Raw genomic sequence first — 21992 nt, 5'->3', positions numbered from 1 at the left:
CACCTCACTCCTCGCCTCTACTCCTCCACCTCACCCCTCGCCTCGCCTCCTCCACCTCACTCCTCGTCCTCACTCCTCGCCTCTACTCCTCCACCTCACTCCTCGCCTCTACTCCTCCACCTCACCCCTCGCCTCTACTCCTCCACCTCACCTCCTCCACCTCACTCCTCGCCTCTACTCCTCCACCTCACTCCTCGCCTCTACTCCTCCACCTCACTCCTCGCCTCTACTCCTTCACCTCACTCCTCGCCTCTACTCCTCCACCTCACTCCTCGCCTCTACTCCTCCACCTCACACCTCGCCTCTACTCACCCCTCGCCTCTTCTCCTCCACCTCACTCCTCGCCTCTACTCCTCCACCTCACCCCTCGCCTCTACTCCTCCACCTCACTCCTCGCCTCTACTCCTCCACCTCACTCCTCGCCTCTACTCCTCCACCTCACCCCTCGCCTCTACTCCTCCACCTCACCCCTCGCCTCTACTCCTCCACCTCACCCCTCACCTCTACTCCTGCACCTCACCCCTCACCTCTACTCCTCCACCTCACCCCTCGCCTCTACTCCTGCACCTCACCCCTCACCTCTACTCCTCCACATCACCCCTCGCCTCTACTCCTCCACCTCACCCCTCGCCTCGCCTCCTCCACCTCACTCCTCGTCCTCACTCCTCGCCTCTACTCCTCCACCTCACTTCTCGCCTCTACTCCTCCACCTCACCCCTCGCCTCTACTCCTCCACCTCACCCCTCGCCTCCTCCACCTCACTCCTCGTCTCTACTCCTCCACCTCACTCCTCGCCTCTACTCCTCCACCTCACTCCTCGCCTCTACTCCTCGCCTCTACTCCTCGCCTCTACTCCTCCACCTCACTCCTCGCCTCTACTCCTCCACCTCACCCCTCGCCTCTACTCCTCCACCTCACCCCTCGCCTCTACTCCTCCACCTCACTCCTCGCCTCTACTCCTCCACCTCACTCCTCGCCTCTTCTCCTCTACCTCACCCCTCGCCTCTTCTCCTGACCCTCGCCTCTACTCCTCCACCTCACCCCTCGCCTCTACTCCTCCACCTCACCCCTCTCCTCTACTCCTCCACCTCACCCCTCGACCTCTACTCCTCCACCTCACCCCTTGCCTCTACTCCACCTCAACCCTCGACCTCTACTCCTCCACCTCACCCCTCGCCTCTCTCCTCCACCTCACCCCTCTCCTCTTCTCCTCCACCTCACCCCTCTCCTCTTCTCCTCCACCTCACCCCTCGCCTCTTCTCCTCCACCTCGCCCCTCGCCTTTTCTCCTCCACCTCGCCCCTCGCCTTTTCTCCTCCACCTCAGCCCTCGCCTCTACTCCTCCACCTCACCCCTCGCCTCTACTCCTCCACCTCACCCCTCGCCTCTACTCCTCCACCTCACCCCTCGCCTCTTCTCCTCCACCTCACCCCTCGCCTCTACTCCTCCACCTCACCCCTCGCCTCTACTCCTCCACCTCACCCCTCGCCTCTACTCCTCCACCTCACCCCTCGCCTCTTCTCCTCCACCTCACCCCTCGCCTCTACTCCTCCACCTCACCCCTCGCCTCTACTCCTCCACCTCGCCTCTACTCCTCCACCTCACTCCTCGCCTCTACTCCTCCACCTCACCCCTCGCCTCTACTCCTCCACCTCGCCTCTTCTCCTCCACCTCACCCCTCGCCTCTTCTCCTCCACCTCGCCTCTTCTCCTCCACCTCGCCTCTTCTCCTCCACCTCACCCCTCGCCTCTTCTCCTCCACCTCACCCCTCACCTCTTCTCCTCCACCTCACCCCTCGCCTCTTCTCCTCCACCTCACCCCTCGCCTCTACTCCTCCACCTCACCCCTCGCCTCTACTCCTCCACCTCAGCCCTCTCCTCTTCTCCTCCACCTCACCCCTCTCCTCTACTCCTCCACCTCACCCCTCTTTTCCTCCACCTCACCCCTCTCCTCTACTCCTCCACCTCACCCCTCTCCTCTACTCCTCCACCTCACCCCTCTTTTCCTCCACCTCACCCCTCACTTCTACTCCTCCACCTCACCCCTCTTTTCCTCCACCTCACCTCTACTCCTCCACCTCACCCCTCGCCTCTACTCCTCCACCTCACCCCTCACCTCTACTCCTCCACCTCACCCCTCGCCTCTACTCCTCCACCTCACCCCTCGCCTCTACTCCCCCACCTCACCCATAACCTCTATTCTTCCACCTCACCCCTCGCCTCTTCTCCTCCACCTCACCCATCGTCTCTACTCCTCCACCTCACCCCTCTTTTCCTCCACCTCACCCCTCACCTCTACTCCTCCACCTCACCCCTCGCCTCTACTCCTCCACCTCACCCCTCACCTCTACTCCTGCACCTCACCCCTCACCTCTACTCCTGCACCTCACCCCTCACCTCTACTCCTCCACCTCACCCCTCGCCTCTACTCCTCCACCTCGCCCCTCGCCTCTTCTCCTCCACCTCGCCCCTCGCCTCTTCTCCTCCACCTCACCCCTCTCCTCTTCTCCTCCACCTCACCCCTCGCCTCTACTCCTCCACCTCACCCCTCGCCTCTACTCCTCCACCTCACCCCTCGCCTCTACTCCTCCACCTCACCCCTCGCCTCTACTCCTCCACCTCACCCCTCGCCTCTACTCCTCCACCTCACCCCTCGCCTCTACTCCTCCACCTCGCCTCTACTCCTCCACCTCACTCCTCGCCTCTACTCCTCCACCTCACCCCTCGCCTCTACTCCTCCACCTCACCCCTCTTTTCCTCCACCTCACCCCTCACCTCTACTCCTCCACCTCACCCCTCTTTTCCTCCACCTCACCTCTACTCCTCCACCTCACCCTCACCTCTACTCCTCCACCTCACCCCTCTTTTCCTCCACCTCACCCCTCGCCTCTTCTCCTCCACCTCGCCTCTCCTCCACCTCACCCCTCGCCTCTCTCCTCCACCTCACCCCTCTCCTCTTCTCCTCCACCTCACCCCTCTCCTCTTCTCCTCCACCTCACCCCTCGCCTCTTCTCCTCCACCTCGCCCCTCGCCTTTTCTCCTCCACCTCGCCCCTCGCCTTTTCTCCTCCACCTCAGCCCTCGCCTCTACTCCTCCACCTCACCCCTCGCCTCTTCTCCTCCACCTCACCCCTCGCCTCTACTCCTCCACCTCACCCCTCGCCTCTACTCCTCCACCTCACCCCTCGCCTCTACTCCTCCACCTCACCCCTCGCCTCTTCTCCTCCACCTCACCCCTCGCCTCTACTCCTCCACCTCACCCCTCGCCTCTACTCCTCCACCTCGCCTCTACTCCTCCACCTCACTCCTCGCCTCTACTCCTCCACCTCACCCCTCGCCTCTACTCCTCCACCTCGCCTCTTCTCCTCCACCTCACCCCTCGCCTCTTCTCCTCCACCTCGCCTCTTCTCCTCCACCTCGCCTCTTCTCCTCCACCTCACCCCTCGCCTCTTCTCCTCCACCTCACCCCTCACCTCTTCTCCTCCACCTCACCCCTCACCTCTTCTCCTCCACCTCACCCCTCGCCTCTACTCCTCCACCTCACCCCTCGCCTCTACTCCTCCACCTCAGCCCTCTCCTCTTCTCCTCCACCTCACCCCTCTCCTCTACTCCTCCACCTCACCCCTCTTTTCCTCCACCTCACCCCTCTCCTCTACTCCTCCACCTCACCCCTCTCCTCTACTCCTCCACCTCACCCCTCTTTTCCTCCACCTCACCCCTCACTTCTACTCCTCCACCTCACCCCTCTTTTCCTCCACCTCACCTCTACTCCTCCACCTCACCCCTCGCCTCTACTCCTCCACCTCACCCCTCACCTCTACTCCTCCACCTCACCCCTCGCCTCTACTCCTCCACCTCACCCCTCGCCTCTACTCCCCCACCTCACCCATCACCTCTATTCTTCCACCTCACCCCTCGCCTCTTCTCCTCCACCTCACCCATCGTCTCTACTCCTCCACCTCACCCCTCTTTTCCTCCACCTCACCCCTCACCTCTACTCCTCCACCTCACCCCTCGCCTCTACTCCTCCACCTCACCCCTCACCTCTACTCCTGCACCTCACCCCTCACCTCTACTCCTGCACCTCACCCCTCACCTCTACTCCTCCACCTCACCCCTCGCCTCTACTCCTGCACCTCACCCCTCGCCTCTACTCCTCCACCTCACCCCTCGCCTCTACTCCTCCACCTCACCCCTCGCCTCGCCTCCTCCACCTCACTCCTCGTCCTCACTCCTCGCCTCTACTCCTCCACCTCACTCCTCGCCTCTACTCCTCCACCTCACCCCTCGCCTCTACTCCTCCACCTCACCTCCTCCACCTCACTCCTCGCCTCTACTCCTCCACCTCACTCCTCGCCTCTACTCCTCCACCTCACTCCTCGCCTCTACTCCTCCACCTCACTCCTCGCCTCTACTCCTCCACCTCACTCCTCGCCTCTACTCCTCCACCTCACACCTCGCCTCTACTCACCCCTCGCCTCTTCTCCTCCACCTCACTCCTCGCCTCTACTCCTCCACCTCACCCCTCGCCTCTACTCCTCCACCTCACTCCTCGCCTCTACTCCTCCACCTCACTCCTCGCCTCTACTCCTCCACCTCACCCCTCGCCTCTACTCCTCCACCTCACCCCTCACCTCTACTCCTGCACCTCACCCCTCACCTCTACTCCTCCACCTCACCCCTCGCCTCTACTCCTGCACCTCACCCCTCACCTCTACTCCTCCACATCACCCCTCGCCTCTACTCCTCCACCTCACCCCTCGCCTCGCCTCCTCCACCTCACTCCTCGTCCTCACTCCTCGCCTCTACTCCTCCACCTCACTCCTCGCCTCTACTCCTCCACCTCACCCCTCGCCTCTACTCCTCCACCTCACCCCTCGCCTCCTCCACCTCACTCCTCGTCTCTACTCCTCCACCTCACTCCTCGCCTCTACTCCTCCACCTCACTCCTCGCCTCTACTCCTCGCCTCTACTCCTCGCCTCTACTCCTCCACCTCACTCCTCGCCTCTACTCCTCCACCTCACCCCTCGCCTCTACTCCTCCACCTCACCCCTCGCCTCTACTCCTCCACCTCACTCCTCGCCTCTACTCCTCCACCTCACTCCTCGCCTCTTCTCCTCTACCTCACCCCTCGCCTCTTCTCCTGCCCCTCGCCTCTACTCCTCCACCTCACCCCTCGCCTCTACTCCTCCACCTCACCCCTCTCCTCTACTCCTCCACCTCACCCCTCGACCTCTACTCCTCCACCTCACCCCTTGCCTCTACTCCACCTCAACCCTCGACCTCTACTCCTCCACCTCACCCCTCGCCTCTCTCCTCCACCTCACCCCTCTCCTCTTCTCCTCCACCTCACCCCTCTCCTCTTCTCCTCCACCTCACCCCTCGCCTCTTCTCCTCCACCTCGCCCCTCGCCTTTTCTCCTCCACCTCGCCCCTCGCCTTTTCTCCTCCACCTCAGCCCTCGCCTCTACTCCTCCACCTCACCCCTCGCCTCTACTCCTCCACCTCACCCCTCGCCTCTACTCCTCCACCTCACCCCTCGCCTCTTCTCCTCCACCTCACCCCTCGCCTCTACTCCTCCACCTCACCCCTCGCCTCTACTCCTCCACCTCACCCCTCGCCTCTACTCCTCCACCTCACCCCTCGCCTCTTCTCCTCCACCTCACCCCTCGCCTCTACTCCTCCACCTCACCCCTCGCCTCTACTCCTCCACCTCGCCTCTACTCCTCCACCTCACTCCTCGCCTCTACTCCTCCACCTCACCCCTCGCCTCTACTCCTCCACCTCGCCTCTTCTCCTCCACCTCACCCCTCGCCTCTTCTCCTCCACCTCGCCTCTTCTCCTCCACCTCGCCTCTTCTCCTCCACCTCACCCCTCGCCTCTTCTCCTCCACCTCACCCCTCACCTCTTCTCCTCCACCTCACCCCTCGCCTCTTCTCCTCCACCTCACCCCTCGCCTCTACTCCTCCACCTCACCCCTCGCCTCTACTCCTCCACCTCAGCCCTCTCCTCTTCTCCTCCACCTCACCCCTCTCCTCTACTCCTCCACCTCACCCCTCTTTTCCTCCACCTCACCCCTCTCCTCTACTCCTCCACCTCACCCCTCTCCTCTACTCCTCCACCTCACCCCTCTTTTCCTCCACCTCACCCCTCACTTCTACTCCTCCACCTCACCCCTCTTTTCCTCCACCTCACCTCTACTCCTCCACCTCACCCCTCGCCTCTACTCCTCCACCTCACCCCTCACCTCTACTCCTCCACCTCACCCCTCGCCTCTACTCCTCCACCTCACCCCTCGCCTCTACTCCCCCACCTCACCCATCACCTCTATTCTTCCACCTCACCCCTCGCCTCTTCTCCTCCACCTCACCCATCGTCTCTACTCCTCCACCTCACCCCTCTTTTCCTCCACCTCACCCCTCACCTCTACTCCTCCACCTCACCCCTCGCCTCTACTCCTCCACCTCACCCCTCACCTCTACTCCTGCACCTCACCCCTCACCTCTACTCCTGCACCTCACCCCTCACCTCTACTCCTCCACCTCACCCCTCGCCTCTACTCCTGCACCTCACCCCTCGCCTCTACTCCTCCACCTCACCCCTCGCCTCTACTCCTCCACCTCACCCCTCGCCTCGCCTCCTCCACCTCACTCCTCGTCCTCACTCCTCGCCTCTACTCCTCCACCTCACTCCTCGCCTCTACTCCTCCACCTCACCCCTCGCCTCTACTCCTCCACCTCACCTCCTCCACCTCACTCCTCGTCTCTACTCCTCCACCTCACTCCTCGCCTCTACTCCTCCACCTCACTCCTCGCCTCTACTCCTCCACCTCACTCCTCGCCTCTACTCCTCCACCTCACTCCTCGCCTCTACTCCTCCACCTCACACCTCGCCTCTACTCACCCCTTCTCCTCCACCTCACTCCTCGCCTCTACTCCTCCACCTCACCCCTCGCCTCTACTCCTCCACCTCACTCCTCGCCTCTACTCCTCCACCTCACTCCTCGCCTCTACTCCTCCACCTCACTCCTCGCCTCTACTCCTCCACCTCACCCCTCGCCTCTACTCCTCCACCTCACCCCTCACCTCTACTCCTGCACCTCATCCTCACCTCTACTCCTCCACCTCACCCCTCGCCTCTACTCCTGCACCTCACCCCTCACCTCTACTCCTCCACCTCACCCCTCGCCTCTGCTCCTCCACCTCACCCCTCGCCTCGCCTCTCCACCTCACTCCTCGTCTCACTCCTCGCCTCTACTCCTCCACCTCACTCCTCGCCTCTACTCCTCCACCTCACCCCTCGCCTCTACTCCTCCACCTCACCCCTCGCCTCCTCCACCTCACTCCTCGTCTCTACTCCTCCACCTCACTCCTCGCCTCTACTCCTCCACCTCACTCCTCGCCTCTACTCCTCGCCTCTACTCCTCGCCTCTACTCCTCCACCTCACTCCTCGCCTCTACTCCTCCACCTCACCCCTCGCCTCTACTCCTCCACCTCACCCCTCGCCTCTACTCCTCCACCTCACTCCTCGCCTCTACTCCTCCACCTCACTCCTCGCCTCTTCTCCTCTACCTCACCCCTCGCCTCTTCTCCTGCCCTCGCCTCTACTCCTCCACCTCACCCCTCGCCTCTACTCCTCCACCTCACCCTCTCCTCTACTCCTCCACCTAACCCCACGACCTCTACTCCTCCACCTCACCCCTTGCCTCTACTCCACCTCAACCCTCGACCTCTACTCCTCCACCTCACCCCTCGCCTCTACTCCTCCACCTCACCCCTCGACCTCTACTTCTCCACCTCACCCCTCGCCTCTTCTCCTCCACCTCACCCCTCGCCTCTTCTCTCCACCTCACTCCTCGCCTCTTCTCCTCTACCTCACCCCTCGCCTCTTCTCCTGCCCCTCGCCTCTACTCCTCCACCTCACCCCTCGCCTCTACCCTCCACCTCACCCCTCACCTCTACTCCTGCACCTCACCCCTCACCTCTACTCCTCCACCTCACCCCTCGCCTCTACTCCTGCACCTCACCCCTCGCCTCTACTCCTCCACCTCACCCCTCGCCTCTACTCCTCCACCTCACCCCTCGCCTCGCCTCCTCCACCTCACTCCTCGTCCTCACTCCTCGCCTCTACTCCTCCACCTCACTCCTCGCCTCTACTCCTCCACCTCACCCCTCGCCTCTACTCCTCCACCTCACCCCACGCCTCCTCCACCTCACTCCTCGTCTCTACTCCTCCACCTAACTCCTCGCCTCTACTCTCCACCTCACTCCTCGCCTCTACTCCTCCACCTCACTCCTCGCCTCTACTCCTCCACCTCACTCCTCGCCTCTACTCCTCCACCTCACACCTCGCCTCTACTCACCCCTCGCCTCTTCTCCTCCACCTCACTCCTCGCCTCTACTCCTCCACCTCGCCTCTACTCCTCCACCTCACTCCTCGCCTCTACTCCTCCACCTCACTCCTCGCCTCTACTCCTCCACCTCACCCCTCGCCTCTACTCCTCCACCTCACCCCTCGCCTCTACTCCTCCACCTCACCCCTCACCTCTACTCCTGCACCTGACCCCTCACCTCTACTCCTGCACCTCACCCCTCGCCTCTACTCCTGCACCTCACCCCTCACCTCTACTCCTGCACCTCACCCCTCGCCTCTACTCCTGCACCTCACCCCTCGCCTCGCCTCCTCCACCTCACTCCTCGTCCTCACTCCTCGCCTCTACTCCTCCACCTCACCCCTCGCCTCTACTCCTCCACCTCACCCCTCGCCTCCTCCACCTCACTCCTCGTCTCTACTCCTCCACCTCACTCCTCGCCTCTACTCCTCCACCTCACTCCTCGCCTCTACTCCTCGCCTCTACTCCTCGCCTCTACTCCTCCACCTCACTCCTCGCCTCTACTCCTCCACCTCACCCCTCGCCTCTACTCCTCCACCTCACCCCTCGCCTCTACTCCTCCACCTCACTCCTCGCCTCTACTCCTCCACCTCACTCCTCGCCTCTTCTCCTCTACCTCACCCCTCGCCTCTTCTCCTGCCCCTCGCCTCTACTCCTCCACCTCACCCCTCGCCTCTACTCCTCCACCTCACCCCTCTCCTCTACTCCTCCACCTCACCCCTCGACCTCTACTCCTCCACCTTCCCCCCATGCCTCTACTCCACCTCAACCCTCGACCTCTACTCCTCCACCTCACCCCTCGCCTCTACTCCTCCACCTCACCCCTCGACCTATACTTCTCCACCTCACCCCTCGCCTCTTCTCCTCCACCTCACCCCTCGCCTCTTCTCCTCCACCTCACTCCTCGCCTCTTCTCCTCTACCTCACCCCTCGCCTCTTCTCCTGCCCCTCGCCTCTACTCCTCCACCTCACCCCTCGCCTCTACTCCTCCACCTCACCCCTCGACCTCTACTCCTCCACCTCACCCCTCGACCTCTACTCCTCCACCTCACACCTCGACTCTACTCCACCTCACCCTCGACCTCTACTCTCCACCTCACCACTCGCCTCTACTCCACCTCACCCCTCGACCTCTACTCCTCCACCTCACCCCTCGCCTCTACTCCTCCACCTCACCCCTCGCCTCTTCTCCTGCCCCTCGCCTCTACTCCTCCGCTCTACTCCTCCACCTCAGCCCTCGCCTCTACTCCTCCACCTCACCCCTCGCCTCTACTCCTCCACCTCACCCCTCGACCTCTACTCCTCCACCTCACGCCTCGCCTCTACTCCTAAACCTCACCCCTCGCCTCTACTCCTCCACCTCACCCCTCGCCTCTTCTCCTGCCCCTCGCCTCTACTCCTCCACCTCACCCCTCGCCTCTACTTCTCCACCTCACCCCTCGCCTCTACTCCTCCACCTCACCCCTCGACCTCTACTCCTCCACCTCACCATTCGACCTCTACTCCTCCACCTCACCCCTCACCTCTACTCCTCCACCTCACCCCTCACCTCTACTCCTCCACCTCACCCTCGCCTCTTCTCCTCCACCTCGCCTCTACTCCTCCACCTCAGCCCTCGCCTCTACTCCTCCACCTCACCCCTCGCCTCTACTCCTCCACCTCACCCCTCGCCTCTACTGCTCCACCTCACCCCTCGCCTCTACTCCTCCACCTCACCCTTGCCTCTTCTCCTCCACCTCGCCTCTACTCCTCCACCTCAGCCCTCGCCTCTACTCCTCCACCTCACCCCTTGCCTCTACTCCTCCACCTCACCCCTCGCCTCTTCTCCTCCACCTCGCCTCTACTCCTCCACCTCAGCCCTCGCCTCTACTCCTCCACCTCACCCCTCGCCTCTACTCCTCCACCTCACCCCTCGCCTCTACTCCACCTCACCCTTGCCTCTTCTCCTCCACCTCGCCTCTTCTCCTCCACCTTAGCCCTCGCCTCTACTCCTCCACCTCAGCCCTCGCCTCTTCTCCTCCACCTCACCCCTCGCCTCTTCTCCTCCACCTCGCCTTTTCTCCTCCACCTCGCCTCTTCTCCTCCACCTCAGCCCTCGCCTCTACTCCTCCACCTCACCCCTCGCCTCTTCTCCTCCACCTCGCCTCTTCTCCTCCACCTCAGCCCTCGCCTCTACTCCTCCACCTCACCCCTCGCCTCTTCTCCTCCACCTCGCCTCTTCTCCTCCACCTCGCCTCTTCTCCTCCACCTCAGCCCTCGCCTCTACTCCTCCACCTCACCCCTCGCCTCTTCTCCACCTCAGCCCTCGCCTCTACTCCTCCACCTCACCCCTCGCCTCTTCTCCTCCACCTCACCCCTCGCCTCTTCTCCTCCACCTCGCCTCTTCTCCTCCACCTCGCCTCTTCTCCTCCACCTCACCCCTCGCCTCTTCTCCTCCACCTCACCCCTCGCCTCTTCTCCTCCACCTCGCCTCTTCTCCACCTCAGCCCTCGCCTCTACTCCTCCACCTCACCCCTCGCCTCTTCTCCTCCACCTCGCCTCTTCTCCTCCACCTCGCCTCTTCTCCTCCACCTCGCCTCTTCTCCTCCACCTCGCCTCTTCTCCTCCACCTCAGCCCTCGCCTCTACTCCTCCACCTCACCCCTCGCCTCTTCTCCTCCACCTCGCCTCTTCTCCACCTCAGCCCTCGCCTCTACTCCTCCACCTCACCCCTCGCCTCTTCTCCTCCACCTCGCCTCTTCTCCTCCACCTCGCCTCTTCTCCTCCACCTCACCCCTCGCCTCTTCTCCTCCACCTCACCCCTCTCCTCTTCTCCTCCACCTCACCCCTCGCCTCTACTCCTCCACCTCACCCCTCGCCTCTTCTCCTCCACCTCGCCTCTTCTCAACCTCACCCCTCGCCTCTACTCCTCCACCTCACCCCTCGCCTCTACTCCTCCACCTCACCCCTCGCCTGTACTCCTCCACCTCGCCTCTTCTCCTCCACCTCGCCTCTTCTCCTCCACCTCACCCCTCGCCTCTACTCCTCCACCTCACCCCTCGCCTCTTCTCCTCCACCTCACCCCTCGCCTCTTCTCCTCTACCTCACCCCTCGCCTCTACTCCTCCACCTCACCCCTCGCCTCTACTCCTCCACTTCACTCCTCTTTTCCTCCACCTCGCCCCTCGCCTCTTCTCCTGCCCCTCGCCTCTACTCCTCCACTTCACCCCTCTTTTCCTCCACCTCGCCCCTCGCCTCTTCTCCTGCCCCTCGCCTCTTCTCCTCCACCTCACTCCTCGCCTCTACTCCTCCACCTCACCCCTACTCCTCCACCTCACTCCTCGCCTCTACTCCTCCACCTCACCCCTCGCCTCTACTCCTCCACCTCACCCCTACTCCTCCACCTCACCCCTCGCCTCTACTCCTCCACCTCACCCCTCTCCTCTTCTCCTCCACGTCACCCTTTGCCTATACTCCTTCACCTCACCCCTCGCCTCTTCTCCTGCCCCTCGCCTCTACTCCTCCACCTCACCCCTCGCCTCTACTCCTCCACCTCACCCCTCGCCTCTACTCCTCCACCTCACCTCTACTCCTCCACCTCACCCCTCGACCTCTACTCCTCCACCTCACCCCTCGACCTCTACTCCTCCACCTCACCCCTCACCTCTACTCCTCCACCTCACCCCTCACCTCTACTCCTCCACCTCACCCCTCACCTCTACTCCTCCACCTCACCCCTCGCCTCTTCTCCTCCACCTCGCCTCTACTCCTCCACCTCAGCCCTCGCCTCTACTCCTCCACCTCACCCCTCGCCTCTTCTCCTCCACCTCACCCCTCGCCTCTACTCCTCCACCTCACCCCTCGCCTCTACTCCTCCACCTCACCCCTCGCCTCTACTCCTCCACCTCACCCTTGCCTCTTCTCCTCCACCTCGCCTCTACTCCTCCACCTCAGCCCTCGCCTCTACTCCTCCACCTCACCCCTTGCCTCTACTCCTCCACCTAACCCCTAGCCTCTTCTCCTCCACCTCGCCTCTACTCCTCCACCTCACCCCTCGCCTCTACTCCTCCACCTCACCCCTCGCCTCTTCTCCTCCACCTCACCCCTCGCCTCTTCTCCTCCACCTCGCCTTTTCTCCTCCACCTCGCCTCTTCTCCTCCACCTCGCCTCTTCTCCTCCACCTCAGCCCTCGCCTCTACTCCTCCACCTCACCCCTCGCCTCTTCTCCTCCACCTCGCCTCTTCTCCTCCACCTCAGCCCTCGCCTCTACTCCTCCACCTCACCCCTCGCCTCTTCTCCTCCACCTCAGCCCTCGCCTCTACTCCTCCACCTCACCCCTCGCCTCTTCTCCTCCACCTCGCCTCTTCTCCTGCCCCTCACCCCTCGCCTCTACTCCTCCACCTCACCCCTCGCCTCTTCTCCTCCACCTCACCCCTCGCCTCTTCTCCTCCACCTCACCCCTCGCCTCTTCTCCTCCACCTCACCCCTCGCCTCTTCTCCTCCACCTCACCCCTCGCCTCTACTCCTCCACCTCACCCCTCGCCTCTTCTCCTCTACCTCACCCCTCGCCTCTTCTCCTTCCCCTCGCCTCTTCTCCTCCACCTCACTCCTCGCCTCTACTCCTCCACCTCACCCCTACTCCTCCACCTCACTCCTCGCCTCTACTCCTCCACCTCACCCCTACTCCTCCACCTCACCCCTCGCCTCTGCTCCTCCACCTCACCCCTACTCCTCCACCTCACCCCTCGCCTCTACTCCTCCACCTCACCCTTTGCCTATACTCCTCCACCTCGCTCCTCGCCTCTACTCCTCCACCTCGCCTCTACTCCTCCACCTCAGCCTTCTCCTCTTGTCCTCCACCTCACCCCTCTGCTCTACTCCTCCACCTCACCCCTCTTTTCCTCCACCTCACCCTCACCTCTACTCCTCCACCTCACCCCTCTTTTCCTCCACCTCACCCCTCACCTCTACTCCTCCACCTCACCCCTCTTTTCCTCCACCTCACCCCTCTCCTCTACTCCTCCACCTCACCCCTCTTTTCCTCCACCTCACCCCTCGCCTCTATTCCTCCACCTCACTCCTCGCCTCTACTCCTCCACCTCACCCCTCGCCTCTACTCCTCCACCTCACCCCTCGCCTTTACTCCTCCACCTCGCCCCTCGCCTCTCCTCCTCCACCTCAGCCCTCTCCTCTTCTCCCCCACCTCAGTCCTCGCCTCTCCTCCTCCACCTCAGCCCTCGCCTCTCCTCCTCCACCTCACCCCTCGCCTCTACTCCTCCACCTCACCCCTCGCCTCTCCTCCTCCACCTCAGCCCTCTCCTCTTCTCCCCCACCTCAGCCCTCGCCTCTCCTCCTCCACCTCAGCCCTCGCCTCTCCTCCTCCACCTCAGCCCTCTCCTCTCCTCCCCCACCTCAGCCCTCACCTCTACTCCTCCACTTCAGCCCTCGCCTCTACTCCTCCACTTCAGCCCTCGCCTCTCCTCCTCCACCTCAGCCCTCTCCTCTTCTCCCCCACCTCAGCCCTCTTCTCTTCTCCCCCACCTCAGCCCTCTCCTCTTCTCCCCCACCTCAGCCCTCGCCTCTCCTCCTCCACCTCAGCCCTCGCCTCTCCTCCTCTACCTCAGCCCTCTCCTCTACCTCAGCCCTCTCCTCTTCTCCCCCACCTCACCCTCGCCTCTACTCCTCCACCTCAACCCTCGCCTCTACTCCTCCACCTCACACCTCGCCTCTACTCCTCCACCTCACTTCTACTCCTCCATCTCACCCCTCGCCCCTACTCCTCCACCTCACCCCTCGCCTCTACTCCTCCACCTCACCCCTCGCCTCTACTCCTCCACCTCACCCCTCGCCTCTACTCCTCCACCTCGTCTCTACTCCTCCACCTCAGCCCTCGCCTCTCCTCCTCCACCTCAGCCCTCTCCTCTTCTCCCCCACCTCACCCCTCGCCTCTACTCCTCCACCTCAACCCTCGCCTCTACTCCTCCACGTCGCCCCTCGCCTCCTCCTCCACCTCACCCCTCACCTCTACTCCTCCACCTCACCCCTCGCCTCTACTCCACCTCACCCCTCGCCTCTCCTCCTCCACTTCACCCCTCGCCTCTCCTCCTCCACTTCACCCCTCGCCTCTCCTCCTCCACCTCAGCCCTCGCCTCTCCTCCTCCACCTCAGCCCTCGCTTCTCCTCCCCCACCTCAGCCCTCGCCGCTCCTCCTCCACCTCGCCCCTCGCCTCCTCCTCCACCTCACCCCTCGCCTCTCCTCCTCCACCTCAGCCCTCGCTTCTCCTCCTCCACCTCACCCCTCACCTCTACTCCTCCACCTCACCCCTCGCCTCTACTCCACCTCGCTTCTCCTCCTCCACCTCACCCCTTGCCTCTAGTCCCCCACCTCAGCCCTCGCTTCTCCTCCTCCACCTCGCACGGACTCTCCAACTGATTTCTCATCTTTCCCTCTCCCTCCCCCAGCGTCTTCCCCATGGATTCCAGCCTCACATGAAGCTGGAGGCCGTGGACAGGAGAAACCCTATGTTAATAAGGGTCTGCAGTACCATGCAGAGGGAGGAGAACCGCATCAAGGTAACCTCTAGGACATGACTGCAGGTGATAGCCTGAAACATCTAGGGCAAGCAGACTGACACCTCTATGGCCTGACAGTGCAGGGTGCTGCACACTGACCATGCTAGGAAAGAGCAGAGACACAGACTCCCATCTCCAGGACATGACACTGGTCTCTCTTGCAGCTGCACTTCGATGGCTGGAGCTCTCTGTATGACTTTTGGGTTGATGCGATAGTCCAGATATTCATCCGGTGGGATGGTGTGCGAAGACCGGGCACCCCTTACAACTGCCCCCGGGTAAGAGGGTTGGGAACCGGGCACCCCCTGTAGCTCACCCCTTGATACAAGATCAGGGGGGTGTGGGGGTGTAACATGAAAGTTCTTTAAGTACATTAATAACAAAAAAAAAATGAGAAATTATAGGACCCTTTCAGTGTGAGATGGGCAGGCAGAATATTGGAGATAAGGAAAAAGCAGAGGAATTAAACAAATTATTTGCCCCTGTGTTTAAGTGGGAAGAATTAATTTCAATAGTAGTGCCGCAGGAGGAAGCCACAACCTCCATATTAATGAACAATTGGTTAACTGAAGAAGTTCATAAGCGACTTGATAAAATTAAAGTAAATAAGGCACGTGGCCCCGATGGCATACATCCAAGAGTTCTCAAGGAGTTAAGTTCAGTAATAGCCAAACTGTTACATTTAATAGGCAAGGACTCAATTTCCACAGGCTCTGTACCACAAGATTGGCGTAAAGCAGATGTGGTGCCTATATTTAAAAAGGGAGCTAGATCACAACCGGGGAATTACAGACCTGTAAGCCTGACTTCAATAGTGGGCAAGCTACTTGAAGGTTTAATACGGGATAATATTCAGGAATACCTGATGCGAAACAAAATTATTACTAATAGTTAGCATGAATTTATGAAGGATAGGTCGTACCAAACTGACCTTATTAGTTTCTTTGAGGAGGTAAGTAGGAATTTAGGGTAATGCAGTTGATGTGGTCTACTTAGATTTTGCAAAGGCTTTTGATACAGTTCCACACGAGGTTAGTGTACAAAATAAAGAAAATCGCGCTCGGTTAAAATATTTGCATCTGGATTGAAAAGTGGTTGAAGGACAGACAACAGAGGGTTGTCATAAATTGAACCTTTTCAGGTTGTGCTAAAGTTGTGAGGAGTACCTCAGGGATCGGTACTGGAACCCCTGCTTTATAACGTATGTTAATGACCTTGAGGTTGGCATAGACTAGTGAGAAAAGTCGCCATCTTTGCTGATGATAATAAATTGTGTAAGGTAGTAGAATCAGAGCAGGATGTAATTTCTCTCCAGAAGGACTTGGAGAGACTGGAAACGTGGGCAGGTAAATGGCAGATGAGTTTTAATACAGATAAATGTAAGGTTATTCATTTGGGGAAACAAGAATAAACAGGCAACTTACAAATAAAATGGGGATAAATTAGGAGAATCTTTTGATAGAGAAGGATTTAGGTGTGCTTGTAGACAGCAAGTAGACAGTGCTTGTAGACCGCTTACCTATAGTGCCCAATGTCAGGCAGAAGCTGTAACGGCAAACAAGATGTTATCTTGCATTAAACTGGGAATGGATGCAAGGGAAGTAAACGTAATTATGCCCCTTTACAAAGTGTTAGTAAAACCACACCTTGAATATGGAGTACAGTTCTGGCATCAGTCCATAAAAGAGCCAACAAATTAATAAAGGGGATGGACAATCTGACTTTTGAGAAGAGGCCAGCTAAATTAGACACGGGGCCATCCCTTAAGGTTGGAGGAAAGGAGATTTCACCATCAACAAAGGAAAGCGTTCTTTACAGCAAGGGCAGTTACAATGTGGCATTCATTACTCATGAAGACTGATGGCAGATACAATAGATATGTTCAAAAAAAGTTGGACGTCTTTTTAGAAAGTAAAGGGATATACCAAATAAGTAAACACAGGAAGGATGTTGATCCCGGGAGTTATCTGATTGCTAATTCTTGGAGTCAAGAAGGAATTTATTTCCCCTTATTAGATATCATTGGATAATGTGTCACTGGGGTTTTCTGTTTGCCTTCCTCTGGATCTATATACTGCAAGTACAGATATAGGATAAAGTATGTGTCATCTATGTTTAGCATAGGGTGAACTTGATGGACGCATGTCTTTTTTTTTAACATCATCTACTATGTGACTATAACTCCTGTTGGAGGCCTGGCTGTGTAACTGCCTTTCCCCCCTTCAGGTGCCACAGAGGCAGTGACAGTAGCAGGACAGGGCTGTCCCATCGCAGGCTGCAGAGGAATTGGGCACGTGCGGGGACCCAGATATGGCACACATTATACGTACGTATGAGAGAGACAGAGGGGTGGCACAGACAGAGGACATGGAGTTAGGTTGACGGTAGGGACCTGTGATGTGTCACTCGCTCTGTACCTCTGTTATAGCGCTGTTGGATGTCCCTACTCTGAGGTGAATCTGAACAGAGAGAGTTTCCTACAGGATCGTCTGAGTGGGGAGCGGCCACCCCCTGCACACAGCACGTCCCGATCCCGCAGACCAGGGACCCCCAACCCCACACCAGAAGCCCGGCCTGATTCCCCCCAATCCAGGTGATGCGACTTACCCTATTAAGTAATAGGAATCATCTAAGAATGCCCCCGGTGTGTGGCGCCCTCTTCTCCCATCAGAGGCAGGTGTCCCTGACATCTCAGGTGCTTAATGGGGCATTCTGACTTTTAGTCTCCTCCCTCCCCTACAGGAAGTCCCCGCCCCCTGATGGGGAGCGCTGGGGGCGGAGCAACATGTGGGAGACGTCGGAGCGCGAGTGGTTAGAAGAGGATGCCGATACCAAGGCCCAGATCAAGAGGTAAAGGGATGTCACCTGTCACCACTTAATATTAATGGGGCATTTATGGGGTGGGGAAGGGTCAGTCCCAAAATCACCTAATCACTGACATTTACAGTGCGATGTAAAAGTGACTCGATTACATCACCTTTACTTACCCCTAATGTCAAACCCGATTCCAACCCCAGAGAAATCTCAACGTCCAATCATTTTGGCAGGGCTTCTTAAATATGTCCACAGTGGGAAATTCGGCCTTATATAACTCCGCTTCTGATCGCTGCAGCGCCTTAACCTCATATAGGGCTAACCCTGTGATCTGCATGTATTAAAGCAGCGAGTGGTGTATGTCCTGGGCGGGTCAGGACTTGAAATCCTATTAAACATTGTATACTACGGCACTGACATTAAAGCCGTCACACAAGGGATTATAGGGCTGTGTGCTTTCCGTGTATGCTAAACCCTGTATAGGTGGCCATGGAAGTATAACGCCTTCAGTGATAGAGGCCCCATCACCATTGAAGGAGTTGGTAGGGGACAGTTATCCTGCCCAAGTCCCCTCCTTATCTTCTGTAATGTCACAGCGTTGGTGTGTGTCTGTCACAGGTCCGGTCACGCTCACACCTACATCCGCCTGCAGCTGGTCAAACAGGAAACAGATGGGACAGGTAGGAACTGTGTGTGCAGAGCATCACTTGTAACCCCTTCCCTGCCAGAGATGCATTGCTTGCAGATGCAGTGCACCTCACAGGCCACAAGATGGTGCTAACATCACTGTTACATACGTCTAGTCCTAGGTGTTAAACATTGTCATATATATATGTATTTGGGCCTATACGTGGATTGCAGGTTAAATTTAAGGTTAAAGGGTCCCACAAAGTGACATAAATTGGGGGTATCTGTATCACAGTCCCTGTGTCCGTCCCTCAGACACTGAGGTCAGTTTGGAGCAGGCTCTGCATCAGTCGGTCTTTATGACATCACTGTCCTCGGACCCGTGTCACCGGATCCACCTTTGCTGGGAGCAGCAGTGCCGCCTGCTACCCGAGGTCTCCTCCTACACAGCCAGGAGTGTGAGCAAGTGGAGTGCAGAGGAGGTGAGAGAGCGGAGAAGGTACTTGGGGAGAAAGGTACAGAGAGGGGGGAGGTAAACAGAGGAAGGGGGGAGGTACACACAGAGGAAGGGGGGAAGGTACACACACACAGAGGGGGGGGGAAGGTACACACAGGGGAGAGGGGGCAGAGGTACACACAGAGGGGAGAGGGGGCGGAGGGACACACACAGGGGAGAGGGGGCGGAGGTACACACAGAGGGGAGAGGGAGCGGAGGTACACACAAAGGGGGCGGAGGTACACACAGAGGGGAGAGGGGGCGGAGGTACACACAGAGGGGAGAGGGGGCGGAGGTACACACAGAGGGGAGAGGGGGCGGAGGTACACACAGAGGGGAGAGGGCGGAGGTACACACAGAGGGGAGAGGGGGCGGAGGTACACACGGGAGAGGGGGCAGAGGTACACACAGAGGGGGGGGAGGTACACAGAAAGAGAAGGGAGGGGGGGAGAGAGGTACTCAGGGAGAGGGGGGAGAGGTACTGACAAAGGGGGGAGGAACTAAGAGATAGGTGAGCTATTTAGAGGTTGAAGTTGTATTGAGAGTAAGGGATTACTCCCCATCGCTCACATACTCTCCCTTTCTCTCCCTCCCTTTTTTTTCCCTCCCTTTCCCCCTGCTCCCTTTTCCCCCCTCCCTCTCCCTTTTCCCCCCTCCCTTTTCCCCCCTCCCTCTCCCTTTTCCCCCCCCCCCTCCCTCTCTCCCTCTCCACGCTCCCTTCCCCCCCCCCCTCCCTCTCTCAGGTTGCTGCCTTTGTACAGCAGCTCCCAGGCTGCACTGAACAAGCCTATGTGTTCAGGGAGGAGGTAAGTGATCCTCCAACATTCCCCAGGGGAGTCACAGGTGAGGGGTGGAGAGGGAGGGCAAAGAGGAGTAGAAAGGATAGATGGAAAAGTGATGGGGGGGGCGGAGGAGGAGCAGAAGGAAGAAAAGATGAGGGGGAGGGATACATACATTCCACCTCTCCCTCTCTCTTCCCTCTCTCTTCCCTCTCTCTTCCCTCTCTCTTCCCTCTCTCTTCCCTCTCTCTTCCCTCTCTCTTCCCTCTCTCTTCCCTCTCTCTTCTCTCTCTCTTCCCTCTCTCTTCCCTCTCTCCTCTCTCTCCGCACTCTCCGCACTCTCCGCACTCTCCGCACTCTCCGCACTCTCCGCACTCTCCGCACTCTCCGCACTCTCCGCACTCTCCGCACTCTCCGCACTCTCCGCACTCTCCTCTCTCTCCGCACTCTCCTCTCTCTCTCGCACTCTCCTCTCTCTCCTCTCTCTCTCGCACTCTCCTCTCTCTCCTCTCTCTCTCGCACTCTCCTCTCTCTCCTCTCTCTCTCTCCTCTCTCTCTCGCACTCTCCTCTCTCTCCTCTCTCTCTCGCACTCTCCTCTCTCTCCTCTCTCTCTCGCACTCTCCTCTCTCTCTCGCACTCTCCTCTCTCTCCTCTCTCTCTCGCACTCTCCTCTCTCTCTCGCACTCTCCTCTCTCTCCTCTCTCTCTCGCACTCTCCTCTCTCTCTCGCACTCTCCTCTCTCTCTCGCACTCTCCTCTCTCTCCTCTCTCTCTCCTCTCTCTCCTCTCTCTCTCGCACTCTCCTCTCTCTCCTCTCTCTCTCGCACTCTCCTCTCTCTCCTCTCTCTCTCGCACTCTCCTCTCTCTCCTCTCTCTCTCGCACTCTCCTCTCTCTCCTCTCTCTCTCGCACTCTCCTCTCTCTCCTCTCTCTCTCGCACTCTCCTCTCTCTCCTCTCTCTCTCGCACTCTCCTCTCTCTCCTCTCTCTCTCGCACTCTCCTCTCTCTCCTCTCTCTCTCGCACTCTCCTCTCTCTCCTCTCTCTCTCGCACTCTCCTCTCTCTCCTCTCTCTCTCGCACTCTCCTCTCTCTCCTCTCTCTCTCGCACTCTCCTCTCTCTCCTCTCTCTCTCGCACTCTCCTCTCTCTCTCGCACTCTCCTCTCTCTCTCGCACTCTCCTCTCTCTCTCGCACTCTCCTCTCTCTCTCACTCCCTCTCCCCCACAGCAAATAGATGGGGAGGCCTTCATGCTGCTGACTCAGAGTGACCTGGTGAAGATTCTGGGCATAAAACTTGGACCTGCCCTCAAAATCTACAACTCCATCCTTATGTTCCAGACCTCATCCCGGGACTGAGGGGACTGAGAGGGGGGGATACGTACCCTGCAGGGGAGGAGCGGTGGGGAGATACACATCTGCGGAGGAGGCGAGGGGGGACACACCTGCCAGGGAAGAGAGAGCAAGGGGAGAAATACACAACCTGAGAGGGAGAGTGGGGGGTTACACACACTGCAGGGAAGAGAGAAGGGGGAGATATTCAGTCCCCACAGAATATATATATATATATATATATATATATATATATATTAAAGCTACAGTCACCTTTGGTCACTGCCCTACAGTCTGAAAGGCTGGGTGCACAGAGATACTCGTCACAGCTGTATACTGTGCATCCCCCGATGCTCGCCTTTCAACGCAGTTCCAAAATTACTCTCTTAACCACTTCAGTGCCGGGGGGGGGGGGGTCAGCAATTAGTTGGGGGGAAAACAACCCTTTGGAGGTAGAGGGTAGCCCTACTTCTGCAATGCCTTAATGCCCTGTATTCCCAGGGATTCTGCCCCAAGGGGCAAAACTGTATTCTGCTTTTCTAACCAGGACAATAAAATGATTTTCTGTTCACAGTGTGTGTGTGTTATAAATGGCTGGTCTTGCATTAACCCATGGTGTGCCTTATATATATATATATATATATATATATATATATATATATAATCATCAAAAAAATGTACGCTACTTTCTATATTGGCTTGCAAATTATTAGGGAAATGTAACATCCCAAGTCTTTTAACAAATGAATAATTTCATTGCATATTTTAATCGAAAAATGATTGAAGCCTGCTAACCACTTCAAGGTAAACGCCATTTAAGAGGGTATCTAAACTAAATATATAATACCTCTTATTGTCTTATGAACTAAACCGCTTCATAATTACTATTAATATAAAATGTCACTAATAAATTGCCAGCCAATTCGGAAGGAAGTGCACGCACACACTCTTTAAGTTATGGTGGGTGAAAAAGGCGACAAAAAACCTCCACCGTTGGCATATAGCCAAT

The 21992-nt window shown here is 58.8% G+C and overlaps 1 protein-coding gene across 1 annotated transcript in view; it reads left to right on the top strand.

The window, feature by feature from the left end:
• The window catches only part of LOC142496826 (lethal(3)malignant brain tumor-like protein 4), a 54322-nt gene extending 32768 nt beyond the window's left edge, over positions 1-21554 (top strand). Inside the window, 10 exon segments of the mRNA XM_075603814.1 lie at positions 14830-14940; positions 15105-15147; positions 15150-15218; positions 17167-17266; positions 17369-17533; positions 17683-17790; positions 18373-18434; positions 18697-18863; positions 19621-19683; positions 20882-21554. Coding sequence (XP_075459929.1) covers positions 14830-14940; positions 15105-15147; positions 15150-15218; positions 17167-17266; positions 17369-17533; positions 17683-17790; positions 18373-18434; positions 18697-18863; positions 19621-19683; positions 20882-21010 — 1017 coding nt within the window. The 3' untranslated portion in view covers positions 21011-21554.
• Positions 21555-21992: the final 438 nt, after the last annotated feature.

This window comes from Ascaphus truei, chromosome 6 (genome assembly GCF_040206685.1).
Source record: "Ascaphus truei isolate aAscTru1 chromosome 6, aAscTru1.hap1, whole genome shotgun sequence".
In the NCBI taxonomy this organism is placed as follows: domain Eukaryota; kingdom Metazoa; phylum Chordata; class Amphibia; order Anura; family Ascaphidae; genus Ascaphus; species Ascaphus truei.
The sequence above is the reverse complement of the archived record's forward strand: the minus strand, read 5'-3'. Positions and strand labels throughout refer to the sequence as shown.